The 24,606-nt window shown below is 33.7% G+C and overlaps 1 protein-coding gene across 2 annotated transcripts in view; it reads right to left on the reverse strand.

Moving 5' to 3' along the window:
* The window catches only part of LOC145294043 (exosome complex component MTR3-like), a 167,525-nt gene that overhangs the window by 7,259 nt on the left and 135,660 nt on the right, over window positions 1-24,606 (reverse strand). For both annotated transcript variants that reach the window (XM_080141030.1, XM_080141031.1), the window contains exons 6-7: window positions 4,043-4,128; window positions 1,552-1,611 (exon numbers count right to left, since the gene is read on the reverse strand). In XM_080141030.1, coding sequence (XP_079997156.1) covers window positions 1,552-1,611; window positions 4,043-4,128 — 146 coding nt within the window. The remainder of the gene's footprint in view (window positions 1-1,551; window positions 1,612-4,042; window positions 4,129-24,606) is intronic.

Raw genomic sequence — 24,606 nt, forward strand, 5'->3', positions numbered from 1 at the left:
AGTGGATTATGAGGGTGCTGGCAAAGGTCAGTTTTGTTATAACTTAGATTGGTAGAGAGCATCAGTTGTACAGCAGCGCATCTCCGATTTTGCTTGTTGAACATTGTGTCACTTTCAGACATGATAAAAGGTTCCTATCAATCTTACAACATGTACACAACTGGCCAACTAGTAGATGGTCTGCAACAAAAAAAGAAAACTGGTTTTTCATCAAATGGAAATGGAATAATGTCGTTTTTTTCTAAGGCTACAATTTTATCATTTCACCCCGTAGATGTTGTCTTCAGTAGATGTCTCGTGAGGCTAACCTCTGAACAAAGACTACTAACAAAAGGCCAGAACCATTCAAGAGTTAAAAGTTTTCAGGAGATGGAAAGTGAAGGGTAGGGGTTAGAACCAATCCTGCACCCCCACTCGTCTGATGAGAAGAAAGAAAGAGTGGGACAATTGTTTGAAGAGAGCAGTTGATTTTCGGGAGAGCTACAAGGCAGTTCGGATGAGTGTGCCTTTCTAGGTCCGTTGGATGATGCATGTTCACAACATAACAATATTTGATCCAAGAAATAGTGTTGTATTCATACATTTTTACTTCTACTACGAGTAAAGAGCAATTCCTTTTGTGTATGTCATATTGTCATCTCTGCTGTCAAACCCTGAATCTATTGATAGGTGTTCTGAGGAGTACAAAATAAATCAAAATTGGATTTTGATGGAAATGTTTTTGCCACCAATATCAAACATCATAAGTATTATTTAACCAAGATCAACTTAAATTTAACTTAGATCAGTAATAGTTATCAAAAAAGAATATTTACAAAAACTTTTTAAGTGGAATTTCCAGATATTTACGAAAAATTTTTAATAGAATTTTGTAATATTTATGAAAATTTTTTAGATGTAATTTCCAAATATTCATAAAAAAAACATTCTGGAATTTCCAAATGTTCATAACAAACATTCTGGAATTTCCAAATATTTATGAAAACATTTTGGAATTTCCAACAGCTACATATCCAGAAAACAGAGCTGTTAAATCTGATATAATAATATGAGTCAAGAAAAAAGTAGCAACTTTAGTCGAAGTTAGTGTCCCCAATGATACTGGGTTAAGTAGAGCTGAGAGTGAAAAGTTAATGAAATACCGTCCTTATGTACGACATGAAAAGAAACTGGAATCTTAGGAAGATCTCCATAGGAGCAACTGGACTCATGAAAATGAATTTCAAAAACTACCTGGCAAATATTCCCGGCGAACCAAATGCAAGAAAGATTTAAATAAGGGATGGTCAAAATCTAAAAAAATCTGAGTAAATGTCTGGCATCCAGTAGAATTCACCATCCCCAGCTTGGACAAACTGATAAGAAAATTGAAAAAAAAAAAAAAAGAAAAAAGAATTTCTCTTTATATAATAACTATTCACTTTCAGTCTCTAAGTATAAGACAAACAAATTACTTGTTATAAAAAAGTTTCTTTGAGAAAAGCAAATTGACTAGAACTCGTCTAAATATTTCAAACTCTCTGATTTGAACCTGAGGGAGAGGGATATTACCTGTGGTTTAAATTCCTCATTTGCAGAAGGGTCCAAAAGAACAACATCTCCCGCTAACCTCTGAAAGAAAACAAAATTAACAGATTTAAACAAAAAATAATATTAACATCTTTTAGAGAAGCAATTGTTTATTATTTCCTGAGACACATTCATATCACTATGGTATCATCGCTTTCGAGTTGGTTTCTGACTCAGAGATCACTCTAGTACACAAGAAAGGCATCATGTGATGAAGAAGTGATGTAGTGAGTCAGAAAGATGCAATGTATAAGGTGTACTACTGCAACAAAACTACCCGTGGAGTAGGTAAAGAGAGTAAAAACATTATAAAAATAATGGAGATAGAGGAAACAATGACACTAATGTGATAATCAGTATGCAATATGATGATGACGATGATGATGATGATGATGATGATGATGATGATGGCTATCTTTGTTATAAAAGTGGGTTATAAAAATATAGATCAACAACTAGAATGTGCCAGGTGTTTTCATTTTAATATAATGCATACATCTATTTATAAATACTTTTATACAATGGATAAAGGTTTGGCAACCGTTTCAGTCCTTTATGGTCAATTTAAATCTGGATGGGCATATTTTCAACAAGTTGAAATCCAGTTATAAAACAAAGACTTTGTCAAACAACACACACACACACACACACACACACACACACACACACACACACACACACACACACACACACACACACACACACACACAATAAATGAGAGCAGGAGTTTCTTGGTTTCCTCAATTTTACCAAGCAATGCCAGTACATAGATCTTGCTAGTTTACACTAAAAAGATAAATAAAAGATAATGCATTAATTAAATGTCAAAATATTGGAAAGACTATTTCTGAACAGACCTGAAGTGTAGGCAAATATTTTACCGGTAATTTTTTTGCAATGGTATTCAATCTGGTTGGATTGAGCAACTTCTTCCCTGGTCAGCATCACATCTCAAATCATTATGGTTTCCCATACACAGCAGCCCTAAACAAGGTCGCACAAGATGGCTAGCAAATCGCAATTTCACTGTTGAATATCAATTACCTGTGGACCTGAGAGTTCAGCAGAGTTCTCCTTTATAATTGTTGCTGCCCATCAACACATTTGTGCCATCCAGAAAGTTAGAGAGGATTATGTTGTGAATTAGCTTTCTCTCTGTACAACAAGTCATGTCTTAGAAGAGAAACAGCGCTGGGATACATTTTTTTTTTTTTTTTACATAACAGTTGTCATAGAAACCAAAACACTTTAAATTAGTAGTATTCACCTGTTAGGTTTCAGGTGTGGAGATATATTGCTGGTCAGAAAGAATTTAAAATATAGTCACGTTTACAATTCTTGCCTTGAAAGAAAATTAAAAAGTGAGGAGTGTTTTCTTAAAAAAAATAAAAATATACTTGTTCATACTGTGTTCCTTAAACAAATGTAAAATAGCTAATTAATTTGAAACAAATTCGTTTTTATTTATCTTAGATCTTAAAAATGCCAATAAAAACAATTATTTAAATAATAAGTTAAAGTAGTTTACTTAAAGCATTGTTTGATGTGTATATAAGAAGAAATTTAAGTTTATAGAAGGCAGAACAATACAAAGGTGTGATGGTTAGACTCAAACTGATACAATTAAAAATATAATGGTGGAACAAGTTATGGAGTTTCAATTTTATTGATCCAATTCATGTGCATATGTAAAACCATACATGTATACATATGTTTATTCTGTTTTTATATATACAATATTTACATGTAGGATGTTCTTACTTGTGTCAGACGGTCAGGTGGTGTGTTCGTGATGCTATATTTCAGGATATCTTCCCTTCGTCAGGCATGTGTTCGACTTTCAAATGTGCATGTTTAAATGTTTAAACTTTTTCTTTAAATAAATTCTGTACTATTCTTTGTTTACTCATACTTTTTTATGAAACAAAAAAAATCTATTTTAAAAAAATAGATTTCACTTCTTTACATTCTATTATACTTCTATTATTTTATGGACCTAACTGATAATTGCTCCCAGTGACCTCAGATGGAATTGAAGGAAAATTTCAGAGACGTCTTTAGATTCTGTGAAGAATGTACCCCTTATTTAAACTTCTTTGAATGTTGTTATTAACCTTTCGATTTCTATAATACACAAACATTTACTTTTTTTTTATAGAAGCACAATATATTTTTTATCAGTTTTACCATGTAAAGAAATTTTCTCACAGCCTCAAGAGAGAGCTAGTTTGAGATAAGGCTAATTTAATGTGACCCACTTGAACAGATTTGAAAAAGCTAAATACCTGGGCCACAGAAAATAATAATTCACACATGTCTCTATTGATAGAAAAATTGATCATCAATGCCTGCAACAAGTCTGGCACTAACCAAACAAACATGTAAGATAATATCTGACAACAATAAACAAGTCTTACGCGTTGACGTTCTATAGTGTAAACAGATTACAGATGATACAAACTTTGCTACTTACCACAGAGGTACTCAGAACAAGGTCATACATCTCGATACCGGCATAGGCCAAGGCTACAGATGCACAAGTGATTGCAGCTGCAAGCGCTGAAAATAAACAAGAAAAGAAAACATTGTTTCTGAATTTTTGAGATGAAGATTGATAATTTGGATTATTTGGATTTTCAGACTATGGTTTTCGTTTTGAGTGTTATTTCTGCAATGTTTCAGCCGGTATAATTTCAAACCTTCATCAGGTTTCTCTTGTCAAACCCAAACATCAATAAAATTTCAAACAGAACCCTTTATTTAATCCATGAGGGTAGCATGCTCTCATTCTATCAGCCATGACCAGGTAGAAGTCAATTAATTCGCAACTGTATTATTAGTATCACCCACACTGAGGATTGAACCTTCAACTTCCAGAAGTTTCACTTAGAACTGAATTTAACCTGGAATTTTATATGTTATGCTATGGGTCTTTACCCAAGTTTGGCGGAAAGATTCCAAAGTTTGACAAGATACACCGGAAGAAGATTGGAAATTACATCAACCAAAACATTGTAAAAATAACTCAAGATGACAGCAATAATATACATTGACAAAATGTTAGTAAGCAAATATCGGAGCACGGAAAAGAGCCAATGATGATGTGAAAAGTTGCACAAGTGAATGGATTACTTCTGCAAAACAAAGGGGAATTCTATAAGGCCTATGTCTAGAATATTCTTTATATCTTCAAATCATGGTGTTGAGTTTGGTTGTTTTGTAGAGGAAAATTGTTGCTTTTGCTTTAAATTTTGCAGAACATGACTGAGTTTTGCAAATGGAAATGAAAAAGGAAAACAATAACATCTTCTTTATTTTAGGACGACAACTTTATCATTCTACCCTGCATGTTAATTCTAAGAAAAATCAAATACCTTTCATCAGTATTAATGTTAAAAAAAAGTGAACTAAGCCAAGGAGAGTGTTGGAGGGTGGATTTGGGATAAAAGATAAATAAAGATCTAATCAGAAATGTTTAGAAGTCAATTTTTTAAAACTGTCCAACACCTGCCAACATGTAAAACAGACTCCGATGATGTTTTAGTGAAGAAAGAGATAGTGAATCAAGATTAGTTGTAAACTAAGAAATGCATATTTATTGGTTCATCATCATCATCATCATGTAGCTGTGACAGTGTCATGAATCTTCCCCGACTCTCTCACAGCATATCGCTCTATCTTTCATCACACATGGTAGGTCTTTACAGATGCATTGTGAGCTTTCTACTAGTTCATGTAGGTCCTGTGCAGTTTCTCCACTGATGATTCCATTTTGTTTTTCCCCCCAATTTTCTTATTTTGTTTTAGTTGAAGACGGGTCATCGTACTGGATGCCAGACACTTACCCACTATCTCATACATTCCAACCGAGAGATCTTTTTAAGATTCTAACTGTCCCTTTTAGTGCAATTTTTTTAATCTCTCTTGTACTTGGTTCACCGGATATATTTGCAAAGTAGTTTTCAAAGTTCTTTTTCATGAGTCCAGTTGCTCCTATACTTACTGAAATGATGGAGATCTTCCTAAGATTCCAGTTTCTTTTAATGTCATCGATAAAAACATGGTATTTCGTTATCTTTTCTTTCTCAGTTCTGTTTAACCCAGCATCATTGGGGACACTGACTTCTAATAAAGTTGCTTCTTTCTCCTTCTTGTACAATCCTTATTTCTCCAGCAGTGTCTAGTAAAACCAGTTCTTCTCTCTGATCGAGACTGAGATCTGAAGATGTTTGTAGAGTTGTTCTCTAATGAGTTGCTGTTTCTAGGGGAAAAGTTAAGAGCAGCTCTTAGCATTCTGGTGTATACACAATCAATTTTCTTTTCAAATCTTTTGGTGAAAGTTCTAGTGCTTCTTCTATATACAAGACAATACTTATACACTTAAGAGGGGGCATGCATGGAAGAACATCTTCTATATATATATATATATATATATATATATAAAAGGCAAAATGTGTGTTAGTGTGTCCATTTTTTGTGTATGTCTGGCAAAGGCTTTTTTCGGGGTGGTTCTTGGGTTGGTCGCTCATTCTTATAACTTTTTATATGCTACCGAAATCATAATATTTAAGATTTACAAAACGACTTGGCGTGTATCTTTAATTTGGGCAACTTTTACGTGCGATTTTCACCATATTTATTCGCCCACGTATGCGTCTTTGCTGTAGCGCAGTTGTATGTTGTCAGCCTATTGGCCTCCTGCCACCAACCCCTCTTCTTTTTTCTTTTACACCTACAAAAGAATTTTAATATTGAAATCGCTGTTTATTTTTGTTTTATTTTTTTAAGAAGTTTAATATTTAAACAGGGTTAAGTTTCCATTTTGTTCTGCTAAGCCCCACCCCCTCAACACACACTTTTGTTCTGCTAAGCCCCACCCCCTCAACACACACTTTCAAACACCCAGGCAACACTAGTCTATTATATAAAAGGCAAAATGGACGCATGCATTTTTGTATGTCCACGAAAGGCTTTTTTCGTCACCCTTCTCGTGTCGGTTGCTATTTTGGAGAAGTTTATACTTCCTAGATTATAATATCTCAGATTCAAAAACGGATGTTGTCTCTATCTTTTTTTTGATTGAGTTTTAAAAAAATCCCTGGTTTCCAGTGTTTGTTTGTTTGTCTTTCTCGGATAAATAAAGTGAAACTAGATCGAAGCAATTGCATCCACCTGGCCTTCTGGCCGAGACATCTTGAAGGCAATCAGCTTTGATCAATGTGGAGGAAACCCTTCATATCAGACAATTGCTATTCATTTGGACACTGCCAGAGTTCCCCTTTTTGGGGAGAGCTGGTTTTCTCCAACATTGTGGGGAAATAAGAACGGGGCAGAAAGTTGAAAGCTTAACTGGCCTACAGCCAGATGTTCATTTCTGCACCTGCGTGATTCTTAATTTAATTAATAGTTCATTTATTTCTTTTTCATCGCTAAATTTAAACACTTTACACTTCCGCTCGTGTCATCGCACAGCAGTAAACTCTCAGGTTTTCTTTCACTTTCTTTTCCATCTTCATATCACGGGTTCGAACCTGCCTACCTGTTGTGTCGTGGAACAACAGTGAAAATATGAACAATTAAGTCGAGGTTCGGTTAAGGAACAAGTGTATTAACAATAATGTACAAAGATAGGAAAGCGTGTACATCTGCTGGGCACTCGGCTAGCAGTTGAAGTGCAGTCGCATCTCTCTCACTGGTGTTGGAATTACTAGCGCTATTTATATGCTAATTAGTGTAAATTCCTCTGTTCAAGGAAGGCCCGTATAACACCCCCCTTTGAAAATATCCCGTGTGGGATTAATAACGTTTTTGCTTTGGGTTTACCCTAATCAATTCTATTGATTTCCGTTTTCTGTTTGATCTTCTGTTCTCCGGAGCTGTCTCTGGTATGGGCACCTAAAAAGTATCAAACACTGTATCTATGATGTCCTCCTCGGGCAATCTGGTCACCTCATTGTTCGAGTATCTTTTCTGAATTTGGTTAGTGTGACGTTTGTACACAAAGTCGGGTCCCTTAATCATGTAGACCATGTTGCCTATTTGTTTCTCAACAATGCCAGACTCCCAGAAAGTTATTATTTTTGTGAATCTTGAAGACTCTTTCGCCAACTTTATACCGTTTTTTTGTTATCGGTTCTTTGAGGTTTGGCCTATCCTGGTTTGGTAACAACTTGTGAAAAATCGATCTAACCTTGCGTTCGAACATAACCTTAGCAGGTGTCTTCAACATTTCGATGTTTGCATTCGAACTGACTCTGTAGACTTGTAAAAACTGTTGGATTGACTTATCCGTCAGCCACCCACTAGCTTTTTTCAGAGCTCTCTTGACTGTGTCAACGAATTTCTCTGCTTGTCCATTACTTCTTGAGTGGTATGGTGGAATGGTCATATGCTCGATTAGATGATCCTCGCAAAAGTGTTTAAATTCGGTAGACTTAATTGCGTTCCATTGTCTGTAACAATGCAGTCTACTACTCCAAACCTAGCAAATAGTTCATACAGAAAGTTGATAGTTACCTCGGATGTGGAATTCTTACATTTTAATACTTCCAGCCATTTAGATAGGCTGTCTACAACAATGAGATAGTAGAACCCATTTAGCGGTCCTGCAAAATCTAAATGAATCCTAGACCAAGGTCGGTCCGGTTTTGGCCACGATCCGAATTGAGTCGGAGGAGCTTTCATAGCTAATGCGCATCCTCTACACTCCCTGATTTTTCCTTCTATATCCTTATCCATGTTTGGCCAATAAACAAAAGAGCGCATAAGGCTTGTCATTTTTGATATATCTGAATGTCCTACGTGGAATTCCTTGAGCATTCTTTTCTGTTATGTCGCAGGAATTACGACCTTGTCGCTATATAACAGGACGTTATCGCGAATTGAATAAATTTCTTCATCCAGTTCGTTATTGTTGATCCTTTCTTTCATGCGTATAATAAATTCGTCCACCTCTGCCTTACTCTTAATTTCATCAAGCGTTACTGAAACTTCTCTTATTGTATCATATAAAGTATTTTTTACTTCAACTTCTGATTGAATGGCTGCTATTACCATATCCTCCAATGGTTCTGTCTGCTTAGGTATTAACCTTGATAACCCGTCTGCATGACCAAATTTTTTAGATGGTACATACTCCATTTAAAAATTGTAATTCAGAAGTATGGTACTCTATCTTTGGAGTCTATTCGCCATAAGTTGTGGTAGTCCCTTTTTCGATTTGAAAATTGTTAATGATTTGTGGTCTGTTTGTAAAAGAAATTGCCTACCATGCAGGAAATGATGAAATTTCTTTACCGCAAATATAATGCTTAGCGCCTCTTTTTCAATTTGTGAGTAGTTCTTTTCTGCTGGCAAAAGTGATCGGCATAAATGTTTTATGGGTTTCACTTTGTCATCATCCATTTTGTGTAAAATGCATGCTCCTATGCCATAGGAGCTGGCATTGCTTGCAACTATAATTTCACGCTTGGGATTATAATGTGCCAGAAACAAGTCAGACGTTAAAGTGTCTTTAATTTCCCAAAATGCTTCTTCGCACTCTTGCATCCAGACCCATTTTTGGTCTTTCCTTAACAGTTCATTTAAAGGCGACCTTAGATTATGAATATTTGGCACAAATACATTGTAGTAATTTGCCAAACCTAAAAAACTTTGTAAAGACACAATATTTTCTGGAGCAGGCATATTCTTTATTGCACTCGATCTATCTGAATCTGGCCTTCTTCCATGTTTATCAATGATTTGCCCCAAGTATTTTATATTTTCTCCATGAAAAGTGTACATTTTTCCTGTTTTACTTTAAATCCATAATCCTGGATCCTTTTGAATACTTGGTTTACATAAGCTTTGTGTTGTTCTTTGCTAGTGCTTTTCATTAACACATCATCCAGGTACCCTACTGCGAAATTCAACCACTTTAACATAATGTCCATAATTTGCTGAAAAATCGCAGGGGCGACTTTGACCTCAAAAGGAAGTCTGTTAAACTTGTACAATCCCTTATGGGTATTAATACATAGCAGCTTTGAACACTCCTCATCGACTGGAACTTGTAAGTACGTCTACGTGTCACTGAGGTCGATTTTAGAAAAATATTTCCCTCCACTCAGTTTTGCAAATATTTCTTCAGGGCTCGGAAGAGGATAGTGGGGATCTTGTAATGCCCTGTTTAAGCCTGTCGCAAAGTCGGCGCAAACCCGAATCTCCTTACTCTTCTTTTTGATGTAAACCATTGGTGCAGCCCACTCACTGTGATCAATTTTTCCGATGACACCCATGTTTTCAAGTCTTTCTAATTTACCGCCTATCTGTTCTATAGCGGCATATGGAACATTTCTTTTCTTTCTGAACACTGGCTGTTCATTTACTTTTACATCAAATTTTGCTATCGCTTTTGTACACCTTCCCAAACTGCCTGAAAATACGTCTGGGAAATTCTCTTAACTCTCCCTTAAATTGTTCTGCCTCCACATTCGAATCCTCAATCTTTTGGCAAAATAAACTTAAAGGCAGATTCCATAGTCTAAATTTTTCGAACAGATCAGTTCCAAAGAGGTTGTTTGATTTCCGTATGACAAAAATTCTTGCTTTTTCGGCCCTGTTCTAGAAAAAAATATTTGTCAATAATTCTCCTTCAAAGGTAATTTTTTCGCTACTGACGCTTCTTGCCGTTTTATGTGATTTAATCATGGTGGGTCTCCCAAGCCTCTTCCATGTCTGTACATTAATAATGGAAATGTCAGATCCATTATCAAGCTGTAGCCTTACTTTCTTTTTAAACATTTTGACCTGTACATATTTCTGGATATTTTGTTCCTTAGATTCAATTTTCGTAAGTTTAATGGATGTCTTTCTACCAGATTTTTTTCTACAATGCGATGCTTTATGCCCTTTCTGGTAGCAGTTGTCACATTGTTTGAATTTGTAGGGACACTCATTGTACCAATGTTTATTTCCACACCTCCAACATGGTCCAGGTTGATCTTTTCCCTGTTTCTTTTTCTGGTTATTTTTTGAAGTTGAATTTTTCTTTTGATGGATCTTTTTAACATGCGACACTCCGCTTTCCTCTATGTCATGACTGTCTTGTTTCAACGCAATAAACCGTTCACAGTCTTCCGCTAAGTTTTGTAGTTTTAAATTTGGTTCGTTTTTGAGTTCATTTAAAACATGACGCTTGATTTCAGCGTCTTTATTTAAGACCAGCCCTTGCACAAATATTAAACATTTAAAATTATCTCCAGATTAAAATCGTCGCAATGCTTGTTCACTATACTTGCATAAGTAGTGTAGTTGTGTTCCTCTCTTCTAGTAACATTCATACATTTATATCGCCTATGGAAAAGAAACGTTTTTGCAGAAAACAGTTCTGTAAGTAGCGTAACTGTTTCTTGGAAGCTCAACTCACTGGTCTTTTTTGTGAGAATAAAATTCACAAACTTTGTATGCTCGGCTGTTCCCAATTTCCTTAGCAAAAGCCTAACTTTTTTCGCGTCTGACCAGGTACTACAATCCGATATAAAAATATCCTCATATCGTCTATAGTACTGGATGAAAGTGACATGATCTGGATTATAATTGAAATTTTCAATAGCGGCCCACACAGCTGTTTGAGAAAATGCGTTATGATTATCGTCCGCTTTAGTTAACTATGTCGCCTCCAGAATTTTTCTTTGTTCCTCCTGTGTTTTCATCAATATTTCCTCGAAGAGTTTGTTGTTGAAGCATTTTTTCTTCAAATGCTTGTTTAAATCTTTCTTCTCTTTCTACTTGTTGAATTTGCTGCTTTTGCAACGTGAGATTTTGCTCTGCCTGGAATTGGACCAATTCCAACAGTGAATCTTTGAATTTCGCATCCATCATACAAATTCAGTTTACAATTAATGCTTGCATTAAAGAAATATTCCTTAGTAAAAAAAAAAAAAAAAAAAAAAAAAAAAAAAAAATCAACCAAGTTTTCTCTCCCAATTCTTTTGTTTGAAGAACAACAGTTTTGCAACTTTTGTAACTTAATTTGTTGAACGCTATATTTCTAGTCTTACTAGAAACAATCCAGCGAAAGAACATTTGTTTAACATTTCTTTTATTTGCACGCGTTTTTACGTAGCAAAAATAAAATCCGTCGCTTTAAAATATCCGACGAATTTGTATGGGAAATTTTTTTTTTTTTTTACCTTCTTTGCCTTTTGCAAAAAATGACTTGATTCTTTACGTTAAGCACAAATGACGTACGCGAATAATTATTTTTCATGGTCTGTCTCTTTTTCTCTTGACAAAGTCAAGCGTGTTTTTTTTTTTTTTTCAAATCACAGATGTTATCGAAATAACAATAAGCTTACATGGTATTTGCTAGTTGGTTTTGAACATTTAACTTTACAGAAGAAAATTCTTACCATAGGAAAAATGGCTTCTGGTGAAGAAAAAAATGAACCCTTTTTAAAACACTTGGTAAGTGTGTTCAATTATTAAATAATTGACAATATTTGCGTTTTTCGCTGTAGATTTTGGTAGCAAGTTTTTTACTGTCGCCAAATTACTATTGTAGTAATTAATTCGCTGTTAATCCTTGCGTATCCAAATATCTGTTGAAATGACGAAGGTGTTCTACCGTAAGATTTTACAAATCTTTATTTCAATCACTTTCGGTGATTCTCTGCAGTGATGGTCGTTTCGATTCCTGTTGTGTCATGGAACAACAGTGAAAATAAGAACAATCAAGTCGAGATTCGGTTAAGGAACAAGTGTATTAACAATAATGTACAAAGATAGGAAAGCACGTATATCCGCTGGGCACTTGACTAGCAGTTGAAGTGCAGTCGCATCTCTCACCAGTATTGGAATTACTAGCGCTATTTATATGCTAATCGGGGTAAATTCTTCTGTTCAAGAAAGGCCGGTATAACACTACCTACTAACACTTTTTTTTCACACACCTACAAACACCCAGGCAACGCCGGGCACCCCCGCTAGTTATATATTATAGGGTGAATTGATACTTGTTTATATAAAATCACACCCCTTCACTGTTGAGGTACTTAGATGCTAGAAAGCCTTCTACTCTAATAGTTTTTTCATTGGAGTGCTAGACATTAGAATTTCCGTTTTCTGGTTCCCTGATTGTACTAACCTATAAAAGTTTAAATGTAATGAGAACAGACATCTCGCTGCTCAACTTCCCAGAGTCCTCTGTTAAACACAATCCCAAACATTCCAAGTGGCAATATGCTGTGTTTGACATGAAAGAGAATAAAAGCATAAAAAGACGATATCTCTTCATGCAATGCATGCCCTCAACCCTCACTGGTCAGGTTTCCCTGACATACATTGTGTGCACACGTCTGATAGATTCTTCCCAATAAATATGATAACGCTCTGCTAGTTAGTAATGGCAGAAATTCACTGAACTTATTTCACCAACTTAAAACTGTTTCAAACTAACCTATCTCTTGATTAAATCTTTATTATTTATCTCTTTCTTTCCCAAGTCCAATCTTATCACTTCGTCTTGTATTTTCCTTGATCTTCTGCAAATTTAACCTGCTATCTCAACTGTTCTACATTTACTAAACCAAGAACCCTCATCGATTCTTTCAATGTGACCATACCATTGGAGTCTATTCTTAAGCACACCTTCCTATACTGTCCAGATTCAAACTTCCTTTGAGGTTATTAGATCTACCTTGTTTTTTTAACACTCATATTACACATCCATCATATTATAGTTGTATCATTTCTCTCCATGCAATGCATGTCCTCAAACTTCACTGGTTAGGTTTTGTTTCCATACATCATCACAGTCTTCCCTTGAACGACAGTGGCAAAAAACAAAAACAAATTTCAAGTTTATTATTGAATTAATTCAGAATTCTTTTGGAGATGAGTAATTTGCATAATGTATTTTATTGAATTATTCGCAGACTATTATCCTCATCTAATTGTTGTTTCCCGTTTCGATCAATTATTCCTCTGGCCTTAGTCGGGTGGTTAACTGCAACAGGATAGGAATGCCGAATCTTCCAAATGCATCCTCAGCAATTACTGCCTTCCATAGTTGTTGTCGTCTCACTATGGCTTGACCAACTAATCCTCTGACACGCTTTGGGTGGGATTGAAACCGCTACCTTCAGACAATGCTCACCTGGAATTGTAGATATTCTGCATCTCTATCCACTGCTCCATGCGCCCAAAGGCCAGAGGAATAATTGGCCGAAATGCCATGAAAGAACAACTAGAAGATGAGGAAATAATTAAATAAAAACAAATTTCAAGTTCATGTTTTCAGAGGTTCTTGTAGCAAAATTAGTAAAATTAAAATGATTATTCTAAAAAACTATAAACATATTAAATAAAAGATATAAAACAAAATTGAAGAAAATAATACACATAAAAAAATAACAATAAATATGTTAAAACTAAGCATTTCAAAACGTACAGATATTTTCGACACAAATGCACTAATTGAGAATTTGTGTTTCAACTATCAACTCATTTTACATCAATAAATTAAGATCATAAATCGCTTTACAACAAACAAACATTCCATGTGAACTTAACAAGGTTTTGATTTAAGATTGTTGTTTTCTTTTTGTTTTTTTTTCTTTGAAATGGAAAAGAGTTAAGATGAGAGTGTTGAAAAAAAAACATTGATTATTTTAGGGAGTTGTAAAGTTAAAAATAATAAAACAAAATAAATATTCTAGCAAATTAATTGGGCAATTTGTTAGCGCTCAACATAACGACCAAACTTTTTTTCCCACCAAAGATTTATGACCAGATGTGAAGGAAAAGGAGTAGAAATAGGAAAAGTTTTCTGGAATAACACCACTGGCGTTACTTGCAAAACACAAGACAGATAAAGTGGAAGACATATCAGTTTACATTGAAAAAAAAAAATAAAAAGAAAAGAACTTATTCAAATAAAAGTTCGTCTTTTGCTTTGAATAAATAGCAGAGATAAGTTCATATGCAAGCGATACACACCCCTGCAGAAGCAAAAAAAAAAAAAAGGCCTAACACTTGAAATAAGTTATTTTATTAGCAATTTTTTCCTTTAAGGAGAGAAATAAGAACCAAACTTCTTCCTGTGAAAATAGCAAAAAAACAAAAAAAAACAACAAAAAAAAAACAACTTAAATCTGTACAATTAATGATGAAAATGCTATTTAAAACTTTAGTATGACAAACTATGGAAAATGCTTTTGAAAACTTGTGTATGACAAGTCAATAAAAAATACTATTACAAATTGGGGCAACAAAAATTACAGTGTGACAGACTAAGATATCGTTTCAAATTATAGTGTGACAAATTTTATTTCTAATTATACTTTGACAGATCAACAAAATTTAAAATTTTCAAATTACACTGAGAAAAAAAATTACTACTTCAAATTTTCAAATTTTTCAATTACACTGTGAAAAAAATATTTCGAATTTTCAAATTACAATGAGAAAAAAAATACTATTTCAAACTTCACTGAGAGAAAAACAATGATATTTCAAATTTTCAAATCAAACTGAGAGAACAAAAAATACTATTTCAAATTTTCAAATTAAACTGTGAGAAAAGATATTATTTTCAATTAACTGTAAGAAAAATACCATTTCAAATTACACTGTAACTCTTGTTCTATCAGCCATGATTCAACAGAAGTCCTAAATAATTCACAATTTTATTTTGAGTGCTGCCTACACTGAGGATCGAACCATTAACCTCCAGAAGAGTGTAACTTTACGACTGAATTTTACCAAGTACTTTAATCACTACACCACGGATCTTTGCAGACAATTCTAGTATGAATTTTAGGATCTTTAAACCTGTCTGGATGTGACAGAAAGATTTCCGAGTTTGACATAAAAATTCCAAAGTTCGATAAAATGCACCAGAAGAAGGTCAGAGATTACACTGACCAAAACGTTGCGAAAATAACATTCAAGATGAAAACAGTAGTCAAAAGAATCCAAATAATCCATTCTCATCTAAAAAATTCAGAAACGTTGTGTGTGTTCGTTTTGTAGTTTTTTTGTTTTTTTTACTTTTAGCTGGACACACACACACCTGCTTAACTTCTTTACTAATCCAAGATTTAAGAGGTAAAGGTAATTTACTGGAATATTCGAATATCTATCTCATATAGAGATTAAGTGTTAGTTCCTGGGTTGGTTGTTTTTGTTTTACGGCATATCAACCCATTTCAGGTTATTTAATGCCAAATCCAGTTATTTTAAAGAAAAAATTTTTAATAGAATATACATATATTTTCAAGTCGATTTCTATTTAACCCATAGTTGGGACCCTAACAGGTACTACCACTCTGGGTCAGAGTGGACCTGGGAGCAATGTCAATTAAGGGGTGGCTCCACACTCCCCCAAAGCTCACAAGCTGTGGCCTCACCATCGGATATAGTTTAAGGCCATATCCAGGACCGTTAGCACCTGGGAAGAAGCCCCTTGATTTTTGAGATCTTTGAAGTAAAATGAAATCCTCTGGACAGAACTTGAATGCCTGCTAGACACTATCTTCTAGTGCCTAAGGTCTCTCTACAAGGGTTTGTCAAGACAATGACATGAAGACACTTTTTTGCATAAGTAAACCCTGACTAACTACTCAAAATCACATAGTATTCGAGGCCCCCCAAAAATCTCCTCAGTATGGCTAACCCACACTGGCTTTTACAAGGAATGGTGCACTTTCTCCAAGTGATGTTACCTCGAGTACCAACATGAAGCTGGATACTCCACCAGACTAGATGAATTTGATTTCTGAGAACTTCAGTGAACAAGTTTTGTTTAAACAGGATAATCCAGATGATTAAGCTTGTCTGTAATTTTAGGTGCTGTGGTTTTGTGCTTTCTTCATGATCCTTAGAAGGATTCTACAATCTTTTTCAGACAGCTTCAGCTTTCTTCCAGAATTTTGTTTAGAGAAGAATGTTTTTAATTTATTTTCATCGCTTTCAAGACAGTTCCTTTTGATATGATCACCATCTCAGCCACTTCTGTTACAGTAGCATCTGCGATACGGGCACCAACAATCTACTTTTTCTGTGTTTTGGAAATCTGATAGATCTGTCATTTTAATTCTATTTTTAATAATACGCAATATTTAAAATAAAAAAAAAATAACCTTAACCAATTAATTCAAATCAATGATAACTATTAAAAAAAAAAAAAAAAAAAAAAAAATGAAACCAACATTGTGGTCATTTTTTTTTTTTTTTCAATTTTTATATGCATTTTAAAACTGATGCCAAATGAACACTTTGTCCAACCTATGTATGTCACAATATAGAGACACTGAAGAAAAAAAAAATAAGAAAAAAAAATAACTAGCTTCATCTCTTTTTATATCATGGGTGCCATTAGGTAGCCATCTTGCTTTTAAAATTCTATGTATCTTGGTTATAACATTATTTCACTACAGTTTTACCCTTAAAAAACCTTTCATGTCATTAAAATAGAAAAAAAAAGTTTATCTAAATAAAGAATAACATATTAGTTTTACAATAACAAAGACGGTTATAAATATGCTGTACACATGTGGGATTCTGCTTTTACTCTGAAATTCAATGGAAAGATAAAACACATTCTAATATTTAGCTACATTTTTTTTATTACATTTTAACCCCAAACTAGGCATATTGCCACTTTGTTGTAGGGGGCTACTATCAGGGACATAGGCATCAGGGGTACTGTGTAGGGAGTTAGGCAGCAAGATGTCGGTTCACGTTGCACTTGAACTTCTGCGTGTCAGTACAGTTGGAGAAACAGGGACCCGGCAGGGAATTCCAAAGTCTAGCTGTCCTGGGGAAGAAACTACTGGAGTAGAAAGCTCTCTTACATCTAGGGATCTCTACTGTGAAGGGGTGGGATTTAGCTGCTTGTCAGGTTTGTCGGGGGTATTTACGTTGAGGGGGCACAAGTGCTTACAGTTCGTCAGAGCATTCATCGTTAAAGTACTTGTAGAAAAGGCAGAGGGATGCAACATTTCGTCGATGGGACAGGGGCTGAAGTTTAGATGACAGTTCAGGACCTACCAGATTGGCGACTCTCTTTTGAACCTTGTCTAGGAGCGAGAGACTAGTGGTAGATGCACCAGCCCAAATATGACAACAATACTCCATACATGGGCGAATGGTGGCCTTATAGAGGTATAGGATACTTTCGGGCGTTAATATCTTTCTAGAACGGTAGAGAGAACCTACCTTCTTCGCAGCGGTCCTGGCGATATTCTCAATGTAATTGTTCCAACTCATGTTTCCTGAGAGCGTTAGGCCGAGGAGTTTAAAGGATGTACTTTCAGATAAAGAGTCATTGGCCATTGCTATTGGTGGTAGAGAAAGTTTCTTGTAATTATTGAAGGAAACGAGTTTAGTCTTGGCAGTATTGAATGTGACCATCCATTTATGTCCCCATTCCATTACAGATCGGAGGTCATCCTCTAGTGCTTCTGCCATTTCTTTAGATATGCGTTCATTTGTTTTCCTGTCATGTCTGTTATAGAGTATATATACCCATCTCACAAACAATTTTGTCAGGGAGGTCATTTATGAATATTAGGAATAACAGAGGTCCCAGGATAGACCCCTGGGGCACTCCTGAATTTATATCGTATTGTTTAGATGTACGACCGTCGAGGACAACCTGGATTTTTCTCTTATCTAAGAAGGATTTAATTATGTCATGTATTCTTCCAGTGATACCGTATGATCTGATTTTCCTGAGAAGACCTTCATGCCATACCCTGTCAAAAGCCTTAGATATATCTAGAGCTACCACTCTACCCTCCTCCGCTTTGTCCAGTGACCGGTATATACGTTCTGAAATTGCAGTTAGGATGTCTGCTGTTGAACGGGCTTGACTAAATCCATATTGTTGGTCAGTCAGAAGTTTAGCATCTGTAAGGTGATGGACTAGAGCTTTGTTTACTTTTATTTTTATACTTTTTATGAAAAGATACATTTTGGATTTAAAAATAAAAAATACAAAAAAGATTTAATGCAATTTCCTTTTCAATATTTTATAAGACGTATCTGATTGACTTTGAATGGATAAAAAATAACACAAACACTAATAATGACAATAGTAAGTTAAAAAAAAAACTTTGGCTCATTAGTATCCAATAGACTTTAAAAGATTTAGTGTTTCAGCCATGTTCCCTACCATTTCAGCTATCGACAGACTGATAAGAAAGATTTAAAATTAAATCACTTCAATTTGAATTTGAGCATGTGCAAAAGTAATAGAAATTTGTATTTCTGTATGCGTTATGCATTCATCCAAACAAAGATTTTACCATCTTTAGTGTATGATTACTATTTCTTGTTAATTTCAGTGTTATGTGACTAGTAGTTTGAGATTTTATTGGTTATTTTCAGACACACACATACATCTACTGTTTTATTCATATAGAAGTTTTAAATAATAGGTTTATTAAAAATAAATATTAAACGGAATAAAGGAAATAAATAACTGGACAAAAGTTAAAGAACGATCTTACTAATATTCGATTGTGAAGGAACGATTTTATTAATATATGATTGTGATTATAAAGAGATTATTTGATCACCTTATTTTCAACGATTTCTCTGCATCATCGACCACATGACTTAATTAATTTCTTGCAAAAGTCAACAGTAATTCCCTCTCAATCATCTTTCAAGAACTCCCAAATGTGATCCTAGTTTTTTGAGCCTTTTACAAATTATCTTTCAAACATTTTCTATTGAATTCAGGTCAGGACTCTGGACTGGCTACTTCATTAGGGCCATTACTTTAAATAAAGTCATAACCTTGTGAGCTTTGTGGCAAGGTGCATTTTCCTGCATGAAAATAGGAGATTCATAAAGATCATAGTGTAATCTTGATACCATATGTTGATGAAGAAGGATATATCTATATATGCGGATGATAGAGCCAATTTCAGCAGATGAAAATCATTCCCCACTCCATCATACTGCCGCCACCACAATGGTTTTCTTGGCACATTTAAAAGACAATCTTTCACCTGTTCTGCGGCATATGTAAGTTTTGCCGTCAGAACAAAATATATGAAATTTGGAATTGTCATTGTGCCTCAGTCCAAACAGGATATTCTCTTGCATACTCCAGGCATGCCCTTTGATTTTGCTTTGAAATGAGAGGCTTCGAATCAGGAATATGCGCATGCAATCATGCATTTTTTAACCTGCAAACAACCGTTTTCTTTGAGATCTTATTTTCATTAAATTTAAAGTCAAATAATGTAATGTTTTCAAACAGGCTTTTGCAGACATTCTAACGATTCTTCGATCTTCTCTTTGCGATGTTCTTGGAGAGCTGCCTTTTTTTTTTTTTTTGCATCTTACATTTTATTGGTATTTTACCTGTTAATTAGACGATGACGCATAATTTTAAACCTATGAACAATATCACAAATTTCTGAAATTGACATTTTATCAATAGTGGTAATGCCATTTTTCTTCAAAAGAAAGCATTTTTGTAGAATTTGTCATATTGCTTAAAAATAAAGTTCTAATGATAAATAAATTTTTGCTTATTGTTCAAAAGCTCTATCGAGTGTTTTTTAAACAGTGTACATTAAAAGTTTTTGTAAATTATTAACATCTTTCTTTATTGTTTGTCCAGTAGATTATTTCCTTTGTTCCATTTAATCTTTGCTTAACTATGATTTAAAATCTGAAAACATTGTATAATATTTATGCATAACACCCTAATAATTTTTATTTTGTAAAAGTTTCATTACTAATCATGCATTATTTTATAAATAATACACATATTTATGTTCTTGTTGTTTTCTTTCCTTATATTATGGCCACTATTGTGTATGTGTGTTTATATATACATGAGTAAGTGTTCGATTTGCTAGTAAACAGCAAAATATGACAATTTCTTGTTGACATACCATCCTCTTCTAGCATTTTATCGGTTTTATGAACAATATCAGAAATTTCTGAAATTGACTTTGGTCTTGATAGTTAAAGATGATGAGCATTTTCCGTGTAGAATTTGTCATATTGCTTGAATTTTTAAAGTCTTATGAAAAAATTTATTGTTGAAAAGTTTCAAGTTTTGTTAGAAAACTTGAAACTTTTCAACAATAAATTTTTTCATTAAAATTCATTGTAAATTAAAATTTATTGTAAATTAAAAGTTTTTGCAAATTATTAACATTAAATCAGTTTTTGTTCAGTAGCGTATTTCCTTTCTTCCATTTAATCTTTATTTAAAAAAAAAAACTTTTCTAAAATCTGGTAACATTGTATTTTTGTAAAAGTTTCAATGTTAATCATGCATTACTTTTTTAAGTAATACACATATTCATGTTTTTGTTGTTTCTGTTCCTTATATTATGGCTGCTACTGTAGTAGAAATTCTAAGAACAGTTCTGAGAAACCTTGGAATCAATGATTAAATAATCACTAACTTTCATTTGTATAAAACCTCCCCCCCTTTCTTTTCTAGCAATTATTTCAGCATAATATTCAACAACATTTATTGTTTGTACACAATTCTTCATCGCATCATGTTCAGACCACTAAACTACGATTTTACTGTTTTTATTAACAGAATTCTTGTTCATTAACTTATTAGAATGGAAAAACAGATATGGAAAGAAAACGAGTTTTATTTCTGAATAAATAAATAAATCATAGGTTCAGGCTCATTGTTTTTTTTTGTTTTTTTTTTAAATTACATTTTAACCCCAAACAAGGCACATTGCCACTTTGATGTAGGGGGCTACTATCAGGGACATAAGCTACAGGGGTACTATGTGGGGAGTTGGGCAGCAAGATGTCGGTTCACGTTACACTTGAACTTCTGCATGTCAGTACAGTTGAGGAGGCAGGAACCTGGAAGGGAATTCCAAAGTCTAGCGGTTCTGAGTAAGGAACTACCGGAGTAGAAGGCTTTCTTACATCTAGGGATCTCAACTGTGAAGGGGCGGGATTTTGCTGCTTGGCGGGTTTGTCGAGGGTATTTACGTCGAGGGGGTACAAGTGCTTGCAGTTCATCAGAGCATTCATCATTAAAGTACTTGTAGAACAGGCAGAGGGATGCTATATTTCACCGATGGGACGGAGGCTGAAGCTTAAATGACAGTTCAGGACCTATCAGGTTGGCAACTCTCTTTTGTTATAGAAAGGTGATGTTATGTGGTGAAGTGGAATAACGAACTGGGCGTTCCAAGTTCAAATCCTGCCACTTCCACTTTTGTTATTGATAATGGCAACTTTCATGTTCCTATTTATTCGTCTCACCACAAGGACAGAGTTAGACACAAGGTCAAGTTTTAATGTGAGGAAATTCAGCTCCCCAAAATGTGGCACTCTGGATGGGAACTAGTGGTGGGACGATTAATTGGAATTGGAATTGTTAATCGTAAAAATCATGCATTTTGGGGGGAATCGGAATCGCATTGTTAAATTTACGATTCTTTCAATACGATTCTTCTCTATTATTAAGTTGAACTGTTTGTTTGAAGTGAGATTAATGTTGTCAAAAATTTATGATAAAAACGTCATAGAACTTTTCATAACATATTTAATGATATACGAGGATTTTATTAACTACTTTAAAGGTAATTTTTATTTATCTAAATGAGTTTTCTTATTCCGTCACATACATAGGCGCTGTCTGTCTGTTTCGAAACTTTGAGGGCCATGATTAATTATCTGTTTGCACTGTTGCGAAACTTTAGGGGCCGCGAGGTAACATTGTTTTCATTTGTGAGCGAAGTTTATTTTTGTATAAAACAGCCTAACTACGTCAAGTCCATGAAAAAGTTGATGAATACTTAACCCTTAGAGAAAAATTTTTTTACAGTGCTCTCATTACAAGTAAATCATTTTAAAAATCAGTGGTTTTTTTCAACTGGTGACAAAAAAAAGGAGGGGAAGGCGCTTATATTTTGGCAAGTTTTTTTTTTTACCGACACTTTCATTAGTAAATGAATGAAAAATCTCATTAGTAAATGAAAAATGTCTTGTCAACCTTTATATTTTTTAAAAATAAAACAAGCAAAGTAAAATTATTTAAACAATAAAAGGTTTAATAGAAAAATATATTTTCTGAACAAAGGCTGTTTCAGGAAATATTTCTAAAACTACAGTGAAACTGATTACATGGTATCAGTTCACAAAACTTTGACTGTCGGTCGCTTTTTTGAAGTATCCAAAAAAAAAAAACATTAGAACTACATATTATGCTGACTGACGGTTCCACTTAAGGTCTTTAGAAAACTACAAAAGAAAACAATCATTTTGCTATTTGTTAAATAAATGCGGTAAGTGAATTTAATTTTCTTTTAGAAATTTACATTTCATTGAAATATTCTATGAATGAAGCAATTAAACATGTTTTTTGGAACTTCTTTGCACAAGAAAAAAAAAAATGTGAAACGTTTATTAAAAAGGAAAAAAGTTAAACTTAAAAAAAAAAATCCTTTGAACCCTACTTTGCAAACTAATCATTCAGAGCCATTCAACTAAAGGACTGTATGGGGCTTGGTCGACATTCACCGATGCCTGGTATCACAGTCGTGATGTGAGCATAGGTAAATGTTTCCTAACCCCTAACAAAAAATAAAAAGGTTGTCAGAAACAGCATTAAGGCAGAGGCGATTTCGAAAGTTCAATAAGTGACTTTTATTTAACAATAGAAATAAACAATTACCAAAAATTTACTTTTTTATATAGAAATAAAGAGACATTAAATAAGAATAAATATTAAAAGATAAGTATATAATTATATAATAAAAATAAATATAGAAATAAACCAATTTATTTAGATTTAAAAAATAACATTATTTTTTAAAATATTTTTTAAAAAGTCCAATAAATAAATAGGAATAATTAGAGAATATAAAAGGCTAAAATTTTAATCAAAGATTTAGTTATTTTTTAAATTTCATGTAGAAATAAAAATATTCTAGAAAGTAGAATAAAAATCAGTTGGCGATCGAAGTTGAAAAAAGAAAAAAAAAGTTAAATTTTAAAGAGTTATCGAAGATAAAGAGAAAATAAAACAAAAAATGAATATCAAAAGATAAACAAAACATGAAATTTGATGTTATTGTATTTTTATTGAATTAATCAGGACTTACTTTTCCCTTTATATTTTTTAATATATAAAATAACTCCTAAAATTGATTACTTCATGGTTAAAATATTTGTTTGGACTTTTATTTTCAATGAAAGAAATTTTACAAAAATAAAAATCAAATCGTTTTCGAAATTCCCTTTTCACTTTTTCGCTGTACGAAATTTTTTCACTACACAAAAACTTTTGATTATATAATGGTATATTTCAAAACAACAATTCCACGGGAATCGGAATCGTACTTGGTATCGGAATCGTTAATCAACATTTTCCTGGAACCGGAAAAAAATTTAGGAATCGTCCCAACACTAATGGGAACAAAAATAAAAATTGTTACAGTCAAGAAAGATTTCTCCTTCACTGACAGAAGACAGAAAAGATTAAGTATAATGCAATATAAGAACAGATATTACACTTTGCTCCTTAGTACCTAATCCTAGATTTAAGTATGGGGAGTAGAAAGTTGACCTTGGCTTTACTTTCACAAATCTCATAACTCTTATTTTGTCCTTTAGTTCTCACATTCTATGAGCAATGTTTCTGACAAAGAGGAAATAATTGCTGTTTTCTGGGTTGGAATCTATTCATACAACATTTATTCATGGTTAATTTTTGACATTTTTAGCACCTTATATTAGGTTGTTTCATACCTTGTCTGAAGCGATTTCCATAAAAATAAACACAAAAATAAATGGAAAAACTAATATTGATACCAGAATTGAGCCAATCAAAAGTCATATTATGCTGAAATGCATACATTTTTCTCATTGTTATTGAACATTGCAAAGTAGTACTCGAGTGAGCTTTAATTTATGCCTCCCTCACAAAACATTCACAACACTCGCCAAGCTATAACCACTGTCAACAATTTTACCTACCTATCTGTGCCTGAAACTAAACGGGAGTTCCATGAACAAAGTTTCTTTCCTAGAACTGCC

The sequence above is a fragment of the Euprymna scolopes genome, chromosome 15, assembly GCF_053919585.1.
Source record: "Euprymna scolopes isolate OS-2025 chromosome 15, ASM5391958v1, whole genome shotgun sequence".
Lineage (NCBI taxonomy): Eukaryota > Metazoa > Mollusca > Cephalopoda > Sepiida > Sepiolidae > Euprymna > Euprymna scolopes.